The 16,580-nt window shown below is 41.0% G+C and overlaps 1 protein-coding gene across 1 annotated transcript in view; it reads right to left on the bottom strand.

Annotated features, from left to right (window-relative positions):
- The window catches only part of DNAH9 (dynein axonemal heavy chain 9), a 370,372-nt gene that overhangs the window by 129,757 nt on the left and 224,035 nt on the right, over nucleotides 1-16,580 (bottom strand). The window contains exon 49 of the mRNA XM_032140114.2: nucleotides 8,881-9,141. Coding sequence (XP_031996005.1) covers nucleotides 8,881-9,141 — 261 coding nt within the window. The remainder of the gene's footprint in view (nucleotides 1-8,880; nucleotides 9,142-16,580) is intronic.

Below are 16,580 nucleotides of genomic sequence, written 5' to 3'. Positions count from 1 at the left end.
AGCAAGGATATCATGACAAAGATACCAAAAGCAATTGCAACAAAAGCAAAAATTGACAAATGAGATCTAATTAAACTAAAGAGCTTCTGCATAGCAAAGAAAACTATCAACAGGGTGAACAGAGAACGTACAGAATAGGAGAAAATTTTTGCAAGCTTGGATCTGACAAAAGTCTACTATCCAGCACCTACAAGGAACTTAAATTTACAAGAAAAAAACCACCTCATTAAAAAGTGGACAAAGGACATGAACAGACACTTCTCAAAAGAAGACATTCATGTGGCCAACAAACCTATGAAAAAAAGTTCAACATAGCTAATCATTAGAGAAATGCAAATCAAAACCACAACGAAATACAATCTCACACCGTATTGGGTCCTAGGCTTAGCATCTGGGTGATGAAATAATCTGTATAACAAACCTTCATGACACAAGTTTATCTGTATCACATGTACCCTGAACTTAAAATAAAAGTTAAATAATAAAAAAAGATGTTACTGGCTGGGTATGGTGGCTCATGCCTGTAATCCGAGCACTTTGGGAGGCTGAAGCAGGTGGATCACAAGGTCAGGAGTTCGAGACCAGCCTGGCCAGCATGGTGAAACCCCATCTCTACCAAAAATACAAAAAATTAGTCGGGCATGGTGGTGTGCGCCTGCAATCCCAGCTACTCTGGAGGGTGAGGCAGGAGAATCACTTGAATCCAGAAGGTGTAAGTTGCAGTGAGCCGAGATCGCTCCACTGCACTCCAGCCTGGGCAACAGAGTGAGACTCTGTTACCATGATGTGACTTCAAAGGAAATGACTAAAACAAAATTTCAAAAAAATCTTTCTTCATGTTGTAGTAATATATTAATGTATAAAATATCAAAATACAATCTGGACTTTTCCCTTCAAGATTATAATAAATTACTAAACTTCTATTTAATGCAAAAGAGTCTGTTTATGGTATTTTGTGATCTACAGAAATTTAAACCTTTTATGAAGTCACATTTAACAGCTCTGTTCTGAATATAGTTCTTCGTTTCTGCATTTAGAAAGACCGTTCACATACCTAAAAACTGATCTGAAAACTTTTGAGAAGTTTTCTAGTTCTTTTACAGTTTTATTTCTTTATTATTCTTAACTGTTCTACAAGATAATACTGTTTTGTCCATTTATTAAGAGTATATACTAATTGTGGAATATTAAGATAAAGATAAGATTCATAATTTTATTAACGAGAGATAAAACATTATGTGCTGGTGTGATTCATTCAGTAGCTTTCTTTTTTATATCTCTCTATTATTCTCCCTCTCCCTCTCTCTATGTGTGTGTGTGTATATATATATACACACACACACACAAACACACATATATGTATATATACAAATATACATATCAATCACTACACCAATTTTGAACCTACTGTTTTACTGAAAATAAAATCTTAAAGTTTTTCTTGTCAATTATTTTTGCAAATATGACTTAAAATAAACAATGCACACTTTTCTTCCATCTGAATATCCATAATTTATTTGACTAACTTTATATTGTTGAACATGTAGGTTATTGGATCTTTAATAATTGGTTAAATGATAAGAACTTTTATAACAGTAGAGACAAATATGCCAAAAATCAAATTGGACTTCAATTAGAGTAGTATTTTACTTTTAAGTAAATTGGAGAAATAGTATCCTTATAAAATTGAATCTCCCAGTACACAAAGTATATATGTTTATTCATATCTTTTAAAATATCCTTCAATAAGGATATGTAGTTTTCTTCACAGTTTCAACACATTTTTTTACACTTATTTGTACCATATGTTTTGGTTGTTATTTTGAAAATATGTTTTTTAATTGGCTATTGTGGATATTAGGAAAGGTATTGCATTTTAAAATTTATTTTGCAATGAGTCCTTAACTTTCCCTTTTATTTGTTTTATTTTTTATATCATCCATAAATAATATTATGTTTGATATTTCACAACATTTAGGTGATTAAGATTTTTAAATTTATTATTGCTTTGGCTAGCAATCTAGGACACATTTTTGAATTATAGTAGCGAAGGGAGCTGTAGCTGTCATTGCACTTTCTCTATGTTAATGATAATGCCTCTTGGGTTCTATCATTAGATGGAATGTTTTGCTCCTGGACTGGGATTGGTTTCCATCTGCTAGTGAAATAGCCAAATATTATTTTATTCCTACTTTACTGAGAGTTTTAACGAGGAATAGATGCTGAATTGTGTTAAATATCATTTTGACATTTCTCAAGGTGACCGTGATGGTTAACATGAAGTGTCAACTTGATTGGATTGAAGGATGCAAAGTATTGTTCCTGGGTGTGTCTGAGAGGGTGTTGCCAAAGGAGATTAACATTTGAGTCAGTGGACTGGGAGAGGCACACCCACCCTCAGTTTGGGTGGGTGCCATTTAATCAGCTGCCAGCACTGCTAGAATAGCTAGAATAAAGCAGGCAGGAGAAGGTGGGAGAAGCTGACTTGCTGCGTCTTCTGGCCTACATCTATCTCCCATGCGGGATGCTTTCTGCCCTCTAACATCAGATGCCAAGTTCTTCAGCCTTTGGACTCTCGGACTTACACCAGTTGTTTCCTAGGGGCTTTCAGACCTTTGGTCACAGACTGAAGGCTGCACTGTCGGCTTCCCTACTTTTGAGGTTTCGGGACCCAGACTGGCTTCCATGATCCTCAGCTTGCAGATAGCCTGTTGTGGAGCTTCACTTTGCGATGGTAGGAGTCAATACTCCTTAATAAAATCTACTTCATATATACATCTATCCTATTAGTTCTGTCCCTCTAGAGAACCCTGACTAACACAGTGACTACAAAGCTTTTCTTTTTAATGTATGCTTGGGTATGCATACATAAATAGCATTATATACTAAATTAACTTTACCAGTTGGTGGCATATTGTTTGAATAAATTGCTAAAGTCAACTTACTAGTATTTCACATTGATATCTTACATCACCATTAATAAGTTAGATCAATCTGAGGTTTTATTTTCATGTGCTGTATCTCTCACTTTTAGTATTAAGCTTATAATGAAGACCCTGACTTCTCCTAGAATTCCCCAAATTATTTGATTATAAAATCTTTTTTTATTACTTGTTAATATTAAGTTAGAGGACAAATAACAGACTGGGAACAATATTACAACATACATACACCAAGGGACGCATAGCAAAAGTTTATAATGAGAAACTGTATAAAAAGAAAGGAAGGAAATAAAAAGAAGGAAAACTACCTTGTGAGAAAGTGGGCATAGGATCTGAATAGGTAATGAACAGAAAAAGAAATCTAAAGATTTGAAAAGATGCCCATGTGAAAGGAAAATGAATCTCAGAACCTCAAACTCACTAAGTCAAAGGGAAAAGTCAAGCTGTGAACTGGGTCACACAAACCTGCCTCTCATTTGGTTCCTAAACAAAATAGCTACAACGATAAAAAAAGCTACATACTTCCCTCACAATTTGCCCACAAGGAAATTCCTTGTGGGCCCCAAGATCTTTATCCTAAAACAGTTCTGTTGAATTTCACCCTGACAATGTAAATTGACAGCTTATCTTCACAGGTACGGGACAAAGGACATAACTCAAAATCATCCTTCTGTTCACCTGAGACAAATACATGTCTGATTGCTTCCTCTGCCCTATGTTTATATTATCTTCTGTAAAAATGCAGATTCACTGAGCGAGATGGATGCATAAGTGACTATTCCCCTACCCTCCTCTCACATGGGAACGGTTGAACAAAGACTCAAAAGGATGCAACCATTTGCCTGTTAACTTACCCACACCCTTTAAAAATGTTTTTTCTCTTTCCTCAATACCTGCTCCTTTCCTTTTAAACACTGAGGTTCCCAGAGCCTCTTTGGGAAAAGCATGGACCACATTTTTCTCGTGGCTCTGCGTTCTTTCCTGGGCATATCCTTAGCCTTGGCAAATAAACCTCCTAAAATGATTGAGACTTGCCTTGATCATTTTCTTTGATCAACACCCAGTCTCATTAGAATGAAACCACTTAAAGTTAAAATAAAAGTGAGAATTTAAAAAGTCATTTCATTGAGTAAAACTGAAGTGACTAAAAATATCTAAGGTTGGCCAGGATGTGGGAGGAACAGTGTTCAGAACTGTAAGAACAGCTATTTTGGACTGGAATTTGGCGGAATGTATTTTTAAAAAAGAGCATATTATTTTAAGAGGTTTCTATTGTTTCCATAACAAGTTACAACAAACTTCCTGACTCAAACCAACATGGATATACTATCTTGCTGTTCTGGAGGTCACAAGTCCTAAAATCAAGGGGTTGGGAGGGCTGATTCCTTCTGGAAGCTTTCGTAGAGAATTCGTTGCACACCCTTTTCAGCTTCCAGAGATTGTCCAATTCCTTGGCTCGTGGCCCCATATCACACAATATTTTCTTTCCACTGCCTCTGTCATCACGTCACTTCCTTCTTCCGACCTTTTTTCTCTCTCTTCTATGGACCTTTGTGATTACTTAGGGCCCACCTGGATAATCCCAGATAATCCCCCTGTCTCAAGATCCTTAACCTAATGATATCCGCAAAGTCACGTTTGTTATATGAGGCAACATTCACATGCTTCAGAGATTAGGATGTGGAACTCTTTGGGGGAGAGGCATTATTTAGCCTATCATGCTGTTCTGTCAAGCAATTGTACTTCTTGTTTGCCCAGAGAAATTCTTACACACAAACAATAAAGATATATGTACAAGGAAAATTGTATTGGAAAAAATAAACTAAGTGCTCAAAAATAGATAAATAATTAAATAGAATGCAGTACTATTAGAAGACAGAGTACTATGAAGCATTAAATAAATGAGGTTTCAATACCTGTACTGGCATGAAATAAAATAATCTTGTATCAAGAGGGAAAGTGAGATTCCACATGTAGGTGAGACCATATAGTGTATTTCTGTTTATGTCTGACTCATTTCACTTAGCATAATGTCTTCTAGACTCATCGGTGTTGTTGCAAATGCAGGATGTCTTTCTTGTATAATGTCAACGGACATTTATGTTTTCTCCATATTTTGGCTTTTGGGAATGAGGCTGCAATGAATAAAGGAGTGCAGATATCTCTATGAGGTGTTGATTTCACTTCCCTTGGGTATATACCCAAAAGAGGGATTGCTGGGTCATATGCTATTTGTATTTTTAATGTTTTGAGAAGCCTTTGTACACTGTTTTCCATAGCAGCTGTACCAATCTGCATCCTCACCAACAGTGCACAAGCATTCCCATTTCTTCACACTTTCACCAACACATATTATTGTATATGGGAAATTTGCTAAGAAAGCAGATTTTAGGTGCTCTCACCGTACATACATAAACATAACTATGTGAGGTGGTGAATATGTTAATTTGCTTGACTGTGGCAATCATTTTACTATGTATATGCATATCAAAAGCATCATACCTTAAATACATACAGTAAAACAAGAGGGAAAGTAATTTGGTAATATCCATTTGTATTTGATTTGTTTTATATGTGCATTAATACAAATATCAATGTGTAGAAAAACTGCTGAAATAGACACACCCCAAATTATTATAGGAGCCATCATTAGGAGAGGTCAGGGGCTGAAGTAAGGGTGATTTTATGTTGACCGTATATATTCTATACTATTTCATTTCTTTTCTTTTTTTTTTGAGACAGAGTCTCGCTCTGTCACCCAGGCTGGAGTGCAGTGGCACAATCTCGGCTCACTGCAAGCTCCGCCTCCTGGGTCCACGCCATTCCCCTGCCTCAGCCTCCCGAGTAGCTGGGACTACAGGCGCCCACCACCACGCCTGGCTAATTTTTTGTATTTTTAGTGGAGACGGGGTTTCACTGTGTTAGCCAGGATGGTCTCGATCTCCTGACCTCGTGATCCGCCTGCCTTGGCCTCCCAAAGTGCTGGGATTACAGGCGTGAGCCACCGTGCCTGGCCCTTGAGTTATTTTCAGCAACAAAAATGCTATTACCTATTATTTGTATAAGAAGATATAAGTTCACTGTAAAAAAAAATGCATGGGAAATAAATAGACCATTCCAAGTAACTTTGAGGGGGTGGGAGGGAGGCCATGACATTGCAAGATAAACCATTTCTAAATGAAGGCAGAAAAAGTTATACTAGATTTATTTTAGTTCAGCTACAAAAACAAAATAAAACTGCCAAAATGGAGACTTAAAATGTGCAGAGACTTACTACCCACCTCTGATTTATAGGTACTCTTTATATATTAGCTAAAGATTTATTGTTAACTTTGAAAATAATGAGAAAACAGAGAAATGGTCCTTAAATACCAGAGTCCTGTGAGTGCAGAAGGGTTTAAGGATAGTCGAGGAGTCCTTGGGTTCATGGAGCAATATTCGTCCCTACTACAGGTGGTGTACATGGACCATTCTATTTCATAAAAAAGCGCTGTTGCAACCCAGTAATGAATTGCCACCTGTAGATTGTGAGCTGGTCTACAGTTAAACTTCTTAGTGATGGATGGACTGTTAATTGTCTTGTTCAACCCACCTTTAGAGCCTCCCCTACCACATCACCTTCTAAGGCACCCACTTCTGTACCCACAGCTCAGATATACCACACCCTTTGTTCATCTGGGTCTTTGCAGAGGTTGCTTCTTCCTGGGATGTTCTTTTCTACCATCTTCTCCATCTAGTAAAACACTTATCTTTATACTATCTGCTTCATGGGGTTTCTCTTCCCTATTTCCTACCTGGCCAGGCAGTTGGCTATGCCTTCTTCTGTGATCTCAAACCACTGAAATTTTTAAATTTTTATTTCTGCTAAAGTAACACATGCACATAGTTTACAAGCTGTAATACTGCTACAAGGCTGGGAACAAAACACATGCCCATTTCATGCCAGTTCTGTCTCTCCGGAAGTCACCACTTTCAATTTCTTCCACCATTACTTCTAGATTTTACTCCTTATTGATAAAGAACATGCTTATGCTGCTACTTTTTCATTTAAGACATTATCAAGTGACTTCCTACTGTAGAATGTGAATATTTAGTTATCGTTACTGACTTCCTTTCCCTCTCCCCATTATGGTTATATCAAACTTTTAGTTAAATTAACATTCAGTATGCACATGAATATAACTATTGTTCGCTTTGGATTTTTTCTTTCTTGTATATCTTAATTTTTTTCTGAAATTAATGAATGCCTTTATTATTTGCTTCCTGATGAGGTGACTTTTGGGCAAACACTTGAAAGAAGAGTGGGGAACCATGGAGATACTTGGAAGATGAACCTTCCATGCAGAGGCAAGCACTAGTTCAAAGGTCCTGGGGTGGGACTGTGCTTGGAGCATTTGAGACTCAGCAAGAAGGTTGGTGTGGGTGGAGTAGAACGAAAAAAAGAAGAGTAGTAACTGATGCAGAAGAGGTGGCACAGGCAAAATAATGGAGGGCCTTTTAGGCCATGGTGACATCTTTGGGTTTTATTCTGAATGTGATGGGAAACCATGGAAGATTCTGAACACAGAGATGACATGGTCAAACACCTGTTTTACAAAAAGATTACTCAGACTGCTGTAACGGGCGACTTTTCAACCCTTTACTCTAACTGAGGATGTAAGAAAGTCAGGAAGTTAGAGATTAAGAAGAAACTTCCATGAGGATCACTGGTGCATACCACTCACTGTGCCTTCAAGGCAGGATGTGGCAGCTACCCCTTTACACGTGAAATATGGAAGGAGGGACTTCAAAAAGACTACTCGGTGAGCTTAATATGTTTCTCCTGCAGTTTGACTGGCACAGGGGACTGGGGTCTAACTTACATCCCAGAAATCTAGAGTGCATACAAATAGCGGTCTAGCTCCGAGACATGTGGGCAGAGTATTCGGCCTAGGGGGCCTCTTAGAGCTTGTTCAGGGAAAGGTGGTGTGGAAATCTCCAGTGGACCAGATGTGAGCCATTTGCATAGCTCAGCCACCATAGGTTGTTTTAGATCTTGCCCAAGTGTTTCATTTGAAGGAAGAAAGGGAATTGCCAAACTCTCGGGAGAAGGCAGAGAAAGCAATCTGCAGGGGTGAGGTCCCCAGTGACTGGCAGAGGATCTCCAAAAAACATATGTGAGTATCTCAGCAGAAAAGGGGGCAGCTTTCCATCCATCTCTGGTGCCAACCCATAATGACTTGAGTCTGACTGCCCCCTCTTTTCCTTCCACCTTTGCCTCTCAACCATGGTTATCCAAGTGGGAAAAAAAGTTAATTGTGAAAAATGAGAAAAGAAAAGAATGGCTAAGCCTCATGCCCTCCCCACCTTCCTTCCAGAGTAAATTTATGAGTTTAATTTAGTTGACATACAGTTATGTGGTTGCCACTTAATTACTTACCAATTTTGATTTTATAGATTAAAAAGTATATTTTGAGGCAACATCTTATTTTATTCTCTTATCTTAAACATTTAACATAAAAACCTTAAAGGGCTCGTGTGTCCCACAGAACCTAAAGGGCAAAATGATCCTGGGTTACTGGAGCAGGAAGATCCCTGGGATTGGATTTTGAAGATGTAAATTCAAGTCTCTGCTCTAATATTTAAGTTTATGGCTCTGGCCTAGTCTGTCCTCCCTGGGCCTTGGTTTTCTCATACATGAAGTGAGGAGTTTGGATCAGCTGACTTTTCACGTTCTGGCTGGTTCTAAGATTCCCATCTCTGGGATTTCATTGGTAGCTCATGGAACTGAACAGATAGTCCTAAGAAATGTTTGCTTGCTTAATGAGCAAATCAGTGACAGCTGGAGCCCACCCTAAACCCTCCCAACATTGTCCTTGCATCTCTTGGGAATGCCAAGGTGGTCTCTGGGTCTACCAGCCCCTGAGGGATCAGCAGGTATGGCAGACAGTCCTCCTACCTTGTTGAGGGTGTTGAGAGCTGCCTGCGCTGCCGTGAGTGCTGGCTCAGCCTTTGCCAGGTCCTCCTCACAGTCCTTCTGCTTCTGTTTCACCTCTAGCATGATGAGGGCCACCTTCTGCTCCTCCTCATCTGCCATGGCTTTCTCTCTGCTCACTTTGTCAGTCTCCACACCCACCACCTGAATCAGTTTGTCTGCATCTTCATTTTTCTGCTTCAGCTCTACTTCCTGGGCAGCCAGCTTTGCTTTCAGATCATCCACCTGCATTGGAGAAGCATGGGACTTATCAGGAGTTGTGACTGGAGGGACTGTGGGCACTGGACTAGTCACTGGCCTGTTGGGCATGACCTGAGGACCCAACTCTGCGGAGCAGAATAGATGACAGCTCCTGATACAAAGGTACAAAGTTGTGCTCTCAGATGGGACCAGGCTCCCCGACCTGGGTTTCTTTCCAGGAACTCTGGATGTCCTCTCTCCACCATAGTAAATGCGGTAGCTGGAACTACAGGCATGTGCCACCAAGCCTAACTAGTGTTTGTATTTTTAGTAGAGATGTGGTTTCACCATGTTGGTCAAGCTGGTCTCGAACTCCTGATCTCAGGTGATCTGTCAGCCTCAGCCTCCCAAAGTGTTGAAATTACAGGCGTGACCCACCGCACCCGGCCCTGACCTTTCTCCTTGATGCCAAAACAGCTTAGGCTGCTTCTCACTGACACTGGTTGCTATTGCTTATAAAACTTCATGTACTTAACATAATACTTTTCATATAGTAGGCCCTTAATAAAGATCAGTCATAATTTAAGTAAAAGTGGCCAGTGTCGAGTGTGCCAAAGATTTAACAAGATACAAAAAGGGAATGTCTACTGTGAATCCTGAAAGACTGAATGTCCAAGTGGACAATGACAGAACATATATAAAAACTGACCTCTGATCCACAGTCTGAAGCAACCCGCTCAGGAACCAACCCCTTTTCTACAATAACCAGCCCAGGAAGCCAGCTTGCTAAGTCAGACTTGTAGGAAGTTGGACTTCTACCTCTAGTAATATTCCAGGAAGACAAACAAAAACCCCTATAGCAATTGGCTCCAAATGGCCAGGACTTGATTAACAATAAACAAATTCCTTAATTTTTGTCCCTGCTTCCAACTGTGGACCAACCAGAGAAAGCCAAACATGCTCCCCTAACCAATCACATAGAACATCGGACTTCCAGTGAGCTCGCCTACCGCAGGGCACACTGGAAGCCTTCCCTCTTTTTACTATAAATTTTTTTCACTTTTCTGCCTGCCTTTGAGTGGCTAAGCACAAGTGATGGTGGTTGACTTTCTTGCTAGAGCAAGCTCTTGAATACATAGCCTTTGATTGTTCTCATGTGATTGGTCTTCATTTATTTACACAATCCTTACTAGAAATAGATGGCCAGATTAAAGTGGAACAGTAAGAATCCCAATGGCCCAGGCCAGCTGAGTTTCCCATCCAGCCCAGCCTCTGAAGTCATATGTCACCTAGAGGTAGCAATAAAGTGATGGGAATATCAGCACCTGAGAAAACTTCTGTCCTGCTCACGAGCTGGGAGAGAAGGATGGTTTTCTATCTACTTTCAGATCAGCAGAGTGATGTGATCCCTGGACCAGCAGCATCAGCATCACCTAGAAACCTGTTAGAAATGCAGACTCTCAAGTCTTAATCCAGATGTACTGAATCAGAAATTCTGGGGGTGGCAATCTGTTTTAGTGGTGACTCTGATGCCCGTCTAAGTTTGAGAGTCACGGCCCTAGTGTAATGGCCTTTTCAGATGCAAAGGAAAGACACAGACCTATCTATTTCTAGAAAGTAAAGAAGCTATTTGTATTTGCAATACGGCCCATAAACTTTACATTCCAGAACGGCCTCTTGCCTCTCATTTTTCTGCAGTCTATTTCACGCAACAACCAAAGGTTACTTCAGAGCTCCTGGAACATGTCAAACAGATTCAAATGCTTTATGATGCAAAATGCACAAGGGGAAAAATAAAACTGAGGCTTAGACGCTGCTGATAATTCCCTTTTCATGGCAGATCAAAAGAAAAGGGAAGGGAAAAAAGAGAATGCTCTTTAATTTTGTGTATTCATTGAAACGAGAGACTTTGTGTTAACCTCAAACGGAGGCCTGCTCCCTAGAACTTGTCTTATGTTCACAAGTTGGAAGGTTAATCCGTTTCCATCTCCCGTTGTTCAGCTGCAGAGAGTTATTTCTACAGGGACAAAGATGCAATTGTAAATCAAAATGATTGAGCGGCATAATCACTCCAGTCAGCAAACACACCAGTAACTTTTTGTTCCTTTTTAAATCTTGGGAGATTTGAGAAAATTGAAGTGGCTTTTTTTTGGTTGTTTTGTTTTGTTGATTGCAGATATGGCTTACGACCTCAGGCCCAAGGTAAATAACCACCAGCACTGTGAATAGGAGCTTCACAGCTCTTAAACCATGACATGGAGTAACAGGAGGGTCCCATCAGTCAGAATTAGGGCTCCCCCAACCAAGTTTCAGAAGAGGCATAACTCAGGTTCATTTTATCGTTCTTCTGCAATAGAATGGGAAGTTGAAATGGTTACTTTACATCTTTCTCTTCTCCCTTATTTAAAACATCCCAGCTACACTTTGGAGGTCTCCTTATTTAGACACACCCACACTTTGATGGGAATGTTGAGAGGGAGCATGCCATAAACACAGAAGAGACACTTTTCCTTAGCCCTGCTGGTCCCCTGAATCGGGACCATGGTAGTAAATGGTGCTGACTGAGTGAGGTGAGAATACAGTGGTGGTGGGTGATGGGGACCGTGGTGGTAAATGGTGCTGACTGAGTGGGGTGACAATGCAGTGGTGGTGGGTGACCCTCCTTTCTTCAAGAACCAGGCACACGATGCTAAAGAGAGCAGTCATGATGTTTCTGCAGCGCTCCAGTCAGCTTGGGCATAAAACTGAGAAGGAACTAGAATAACTGAAAAGGGTGTTTTCCCCACATTGCCTGTGGGGGAGAACTAACTTTCTTCAGGCAGCTCTAGGATTTGGGGAAAGATGGGATAGCATCACTGGTGCCAGAGAAGGAGAAGAAGCCCAGGGCAATCAGCAGCAATAAACACTCCGCTGAGGGCTGGAGACTGTTATCATTTGGATATTTGACCCTCCAAACCTCATGTTGAAATTTGATCCCCTATGTTGGAGGTGGGGACAAGTGGAAGATATTTGTGACATGGGGGAGGGTCCATCATGAAGAGATGAATGCCCTTCCAGTGGGGGTGGGTGATGAGTTCTCACTTTATTAGTTCCTTTGTGAGCTGGTTATTTTTAAAAAGCCTGGCATCTCCCTCCCCTCTCTCTCGCCTCCTCTCTTGCCATGTGATGTCTGCACACATCAGCTCCACTTTACCTTCCACCATGGAAAGAAGCAGCTTGAGGCCTTCATCAGATGCAGACGCTGGTGCCGTGCTTTGTGCGCAGTCTGCAGAACCGTGAGCCAAATAAACCTCTTTTCTTTATAAATTGCCCAGACTTAGATATTCCTTTACAGCAACATAAACTGGACTAAAACAGAAGCTTAGAGATATTTTCCTGCCTACTCTGTGTCCATATAGTCATCCAACTCTTTCTGATATGAATTTGAATTTCAAGGAAGCTTTCCTTTTAGATACAAATGTGTCGTACCTATGCCTGTAATGTTTGCCTGCCTAATAAATGTTCACCTTTATTCTGGTAACTTAGTTTAAGTTTCCTTTGGAGAACTCTCCCTTCAAAATCCTTATAGTTTCAGTGGGGCTTATTCCAGCTGTCATTTGATCCTGCCTTGGCCACTGAGAGTATCCAAGTCACAGAGATTCTTCAGCTATGGGAAAACCAAGATGTACAGAATATCATGCAAGTTTCTAGCTCCAGCCCTGTTCAAATTAAGCCCTATCTCTGACTTTTCAGTTACACCAGCCAATTCATTTATTTTATTTTGTTGTTTGGGCTAAACCAACTTCAGTTGGATTTTCATTGGTTGCCATCAAAAAGGTCTTGATAATGACATCATGTAATCTCAAGATTTTCTCTTTCCTCTATTTTCCCTCCCGTCCCTTCCCATCTCCCCTTCCTTTCATTTTTAGTTTTTTCTCACTAAATGAATTTGAGTTAGAATTTTTCAGTGCCAACCAAAAGAATCCTAATACGTCATCATGAATTATGAAACTGTCAACTTCAGGTAAGTTTGATGACCTGAGACTATTTGAAAACCCCAAGGTAAACTGAATTTAAGTTTCCAGATAGACAGACGTGTGGATTAAGTCCTATATGCAGGCAATTGGCAATGGCCTTCAGGTCTTTTATAAACATTTCTTCAATCCAACAACCCTCTCTTTCTCATGACTACACCTGAGTTAGGTATAGGTGCTGAGAGGACAGTGGCGTCTGAGCAGTGCCAGTGAGGGACAAGTGAAACCCAACTCAGGAAAGGGGGACCTGGCAATGCCAAGAGAAAGGATGCAATGACACCAGCTGTGAGACTTCAGCTGACATTGATGCAGAAACAGAAGATGCCACCTAAAGATCAGGTAGGACCAGCACTTGCCACCAGAGCCAGTGAGAACTGGAGGAGTCCACCAGGATGCTTTGTCAGCTGCCTTTGGAAACCCAAGTCCACCACAGAGAGGAGAAGGAGGAAAAGTCCCTTCAGAGGGAAACAGGCCTGTGGGAGAGTTTTAACTCTGAACTGACTAACCTCCAAAGTCTAAGTTTTTAACTTGACGTGACTACGTCACAATGCAATGCAAGATTAATATTAAGAGCTTTCTACTCTTAAATGAATAAGATGGATCCAGAGCCATGTTGAATTCAGCTATAGAAAAATAAAGTTACATTTATGATCAGCTCTAAGAAGGAAATTATAAGTCTAAAGTTTATGAACTTTGACCAGGTGTGGTGGCTCATGCCTATAATCGCAGCACTTTGGAAGGCCCAGGCGGGAGGATCTCCTGAGGCCAAGAGTTTGAGACCAGCCTGGATGGCATGGCGAGACCCCATCTCTACTAAAAATACAAAAATTAGCTGGGCGTGGTGGCATGTGCCTGTAGTTCCAGCTACTTCAGAGGCTGAGGCATGAAAATCGTTTGAACCTGGGAGGCAGAGGTTGCAGTGAGCCAGATCAGGCCACTGCACTCCAGTCTGGGTGACAGAGTGAGACTCAGTCTCAAAAATAAATAAGTAAATAAATAAATAAGCAAATAAGCCAATAAATAAATAAGTTTGTGAACTTCACAACTGTTAATTTTTGTCATTATTACAATTATCATTACTACTTCTAACACAATTATCATTGCTAAATAGATTTGTCTTTTATCTGAGCTAAGGCTGTAACATTCATTTAGCCTCCTCCCACCAGATTACTAGCATCAAAACCTCTCATAATCAAGCAGTAGGATACCAATACAAAATAACTCAAGTCCTTAGCCTTATACCACTATTTTGATGGTATACTTCGGTCTTTTTATACCAAAGGAACAACTGCAGATTAAGAGTTTATTACAGAGTTAGGAACCATAGATACCATTTTTACTAGAAGGATCATTATTATAACCATTGCTAAGTGTTTATGGAATGAATACCATGTGCACAATATTGACGAGAATTACCTCCACCCCCACTGTGAGCTTGCAGGTGATATTGGGACTGTTCAGTGTTAATTTGCCTCTCCACCCTTCATCTATTCACCTATCCATTTATTCACCCATTTGTAGAGTGCTTGCCATGTGTCAGTTCCTGATGCTAAAAGAAAAATGAATCCTGGTCTCTGCCCTTGAAGGATTAATAGCAGTACAGCTTGATATATTCAGGAGAGGAGACATAATTCAAGGATGGAACCAGAGAAAAGGGAATGCATAACTGCTCAGAGTTTAGAAAGGGCTTCTGGAGCAGTGGGGAACAAATTGTTCAGGTCTTGGAAGTGATGACAAGGTGGGGGTACATGTAAAGATACAGAGATGTGAACCAGTTGTAGAGTTTTGGGGGCACTGCAAGAGTACTGTGGACTCTAGGGTACAGTGTGGTAGAACCGAGGAATACAAGGATGCAGAAATACGCAAGGGTAGTGCTGGTCTCGGGTGCTACCAGCATACAGTCTGGGAAACTAAACAGAATGTTATTCATTCAGTAATTTATTCATTCAACAAATATTTAATGAGCGCCCACTCTGGGCACTATTGTTTTGAGATGGAGTTTTACTCTTGTTGCCCAGGCTGGAGTGCAATGGTGCGATCTCAGCTCACTGCAACCTCTGCCCCCCAGGTTTGAGCGATTCTCCCGCTTCAGCCTCCAGAGTAGCTGGGATTATAGGCACATGCCACCATGCCTGGCTAATTTTTGTATTTTTGTGGAGACAAGGTTTCACCATGTTGGCCAGGCTGGTCTTGAACTCCTGACCTCAGATGATCCACCCTCCTCGGACTCCCAAAGTGCTGGGATTACAGGTGTGAGCCACCGTGCCCAGCCTCTGATTTATGTTCTAAATTGACCACTCTGGCTGCTCAGCTGAGAATAGACTACAGAGGGGCAAGAGTAGAAGCAAATAAACTAGTTAGAAGGGTCTTGTGGCTATGAAGGTAAAAAATATCCGTGACTCAGCAGTAGTGCTTTGAAGGGGGTGAGATGTGGTGGGATTCTGGGCATATTTTGAAGTCAGAGTCAACAGTGATCTTCTCATGGTTTGGGTGTGGGTGTGAGAGTAAGTGGAGAGTAAGAAGAACCAAAGATAAACCAAGAACACCTAAGGTCAGGAGTTCGAGACCAGCCTGACCAATATGATGAAACCCTGTCTCTACTAAAAATACAAAAATTAGCCAGGTGTGGTAGCGCATGCCTGTAATCCCAGCTACTTGGGAGGCTGAGGAGAATCTCTTGAACCTGGGAGGCGGAGGTTGTGGTGAGCCGAGATTGTGCCATTGCACTCCAGCCTGGGTGACAGTGAAGCTCCATCTCAAAAAAAAAAAAAAAAGAAGAAGAACCAAGGATGATCCCAAGGTCTTTGGCCTGTGTGGGTAATATAGTTTGAATATACATCCCTGAGAAATTTCATGTCAAATTGTCAAATGTTGGAGGTGGGGCCTGGCAGGAGGTGACTGGAACATAGAGGTATATGTCTCATGAATGGTTTAGCACCATCCCCTTGGTACTGCCCTTGTGAGAGTGAGTGAGTTCTTGTGAGGTGTGGTCATTTAAAAGTGTGTGGCACCTCCTCTCCAACTCTTGGTCTTACTCTCTTTCTCACCATGTGAGATGCTTGGTCCCCCTTTGCCTTCCTCTATCAGTAAAAGCTCCCTGAGGCTTTCCCAGAAGCCATGCAGATGCCAGTGCAATGCTTCCTGTAGTGCCAGCAGAACTGTGAGCCAATTAAACCTCTTTTCTTTATAAATTACCCAGCCTCGGGTATTTTATAGCAATGCAAGAATGGCCTCACATAGTGGGTGATGCAAGAGGTAGTGGGTGATGCTGCATTGAGAGTTCAGTTTGTTGAAATCATCCAGGTAAGAAGTGTCTAAATCAAGAAGTTGAAAGTAGAAACTCGGTCGGGCATGGTGGCTCACGCCTGTAATCCCAACACTTTGGGAGGCCAAGACGGGTGGATCACTTGAGGTTAAGAGATTGAGACCATCTTGGCCAACATGGTGAAACCCCATCTCTACTAAACATAC

Source organism: Hylobates moloch, unplaced genomic scaffold (genome assembly GCF_009828535.3).
Source record: "Hylobates moloch isolate HMO894 unplaced genomic scaffold, HMol_V3 SCAFFOLD_19, whole genome shotgun sequence".
NCBI lineage: Eukaryota > Metazoa > Chordata > Mammalia > Primates > Hylobatidae > Hylobates > Hylobates moloch.
This window is presented reverse-complemented; position numbering and strand designations above follow the sequence as displayed.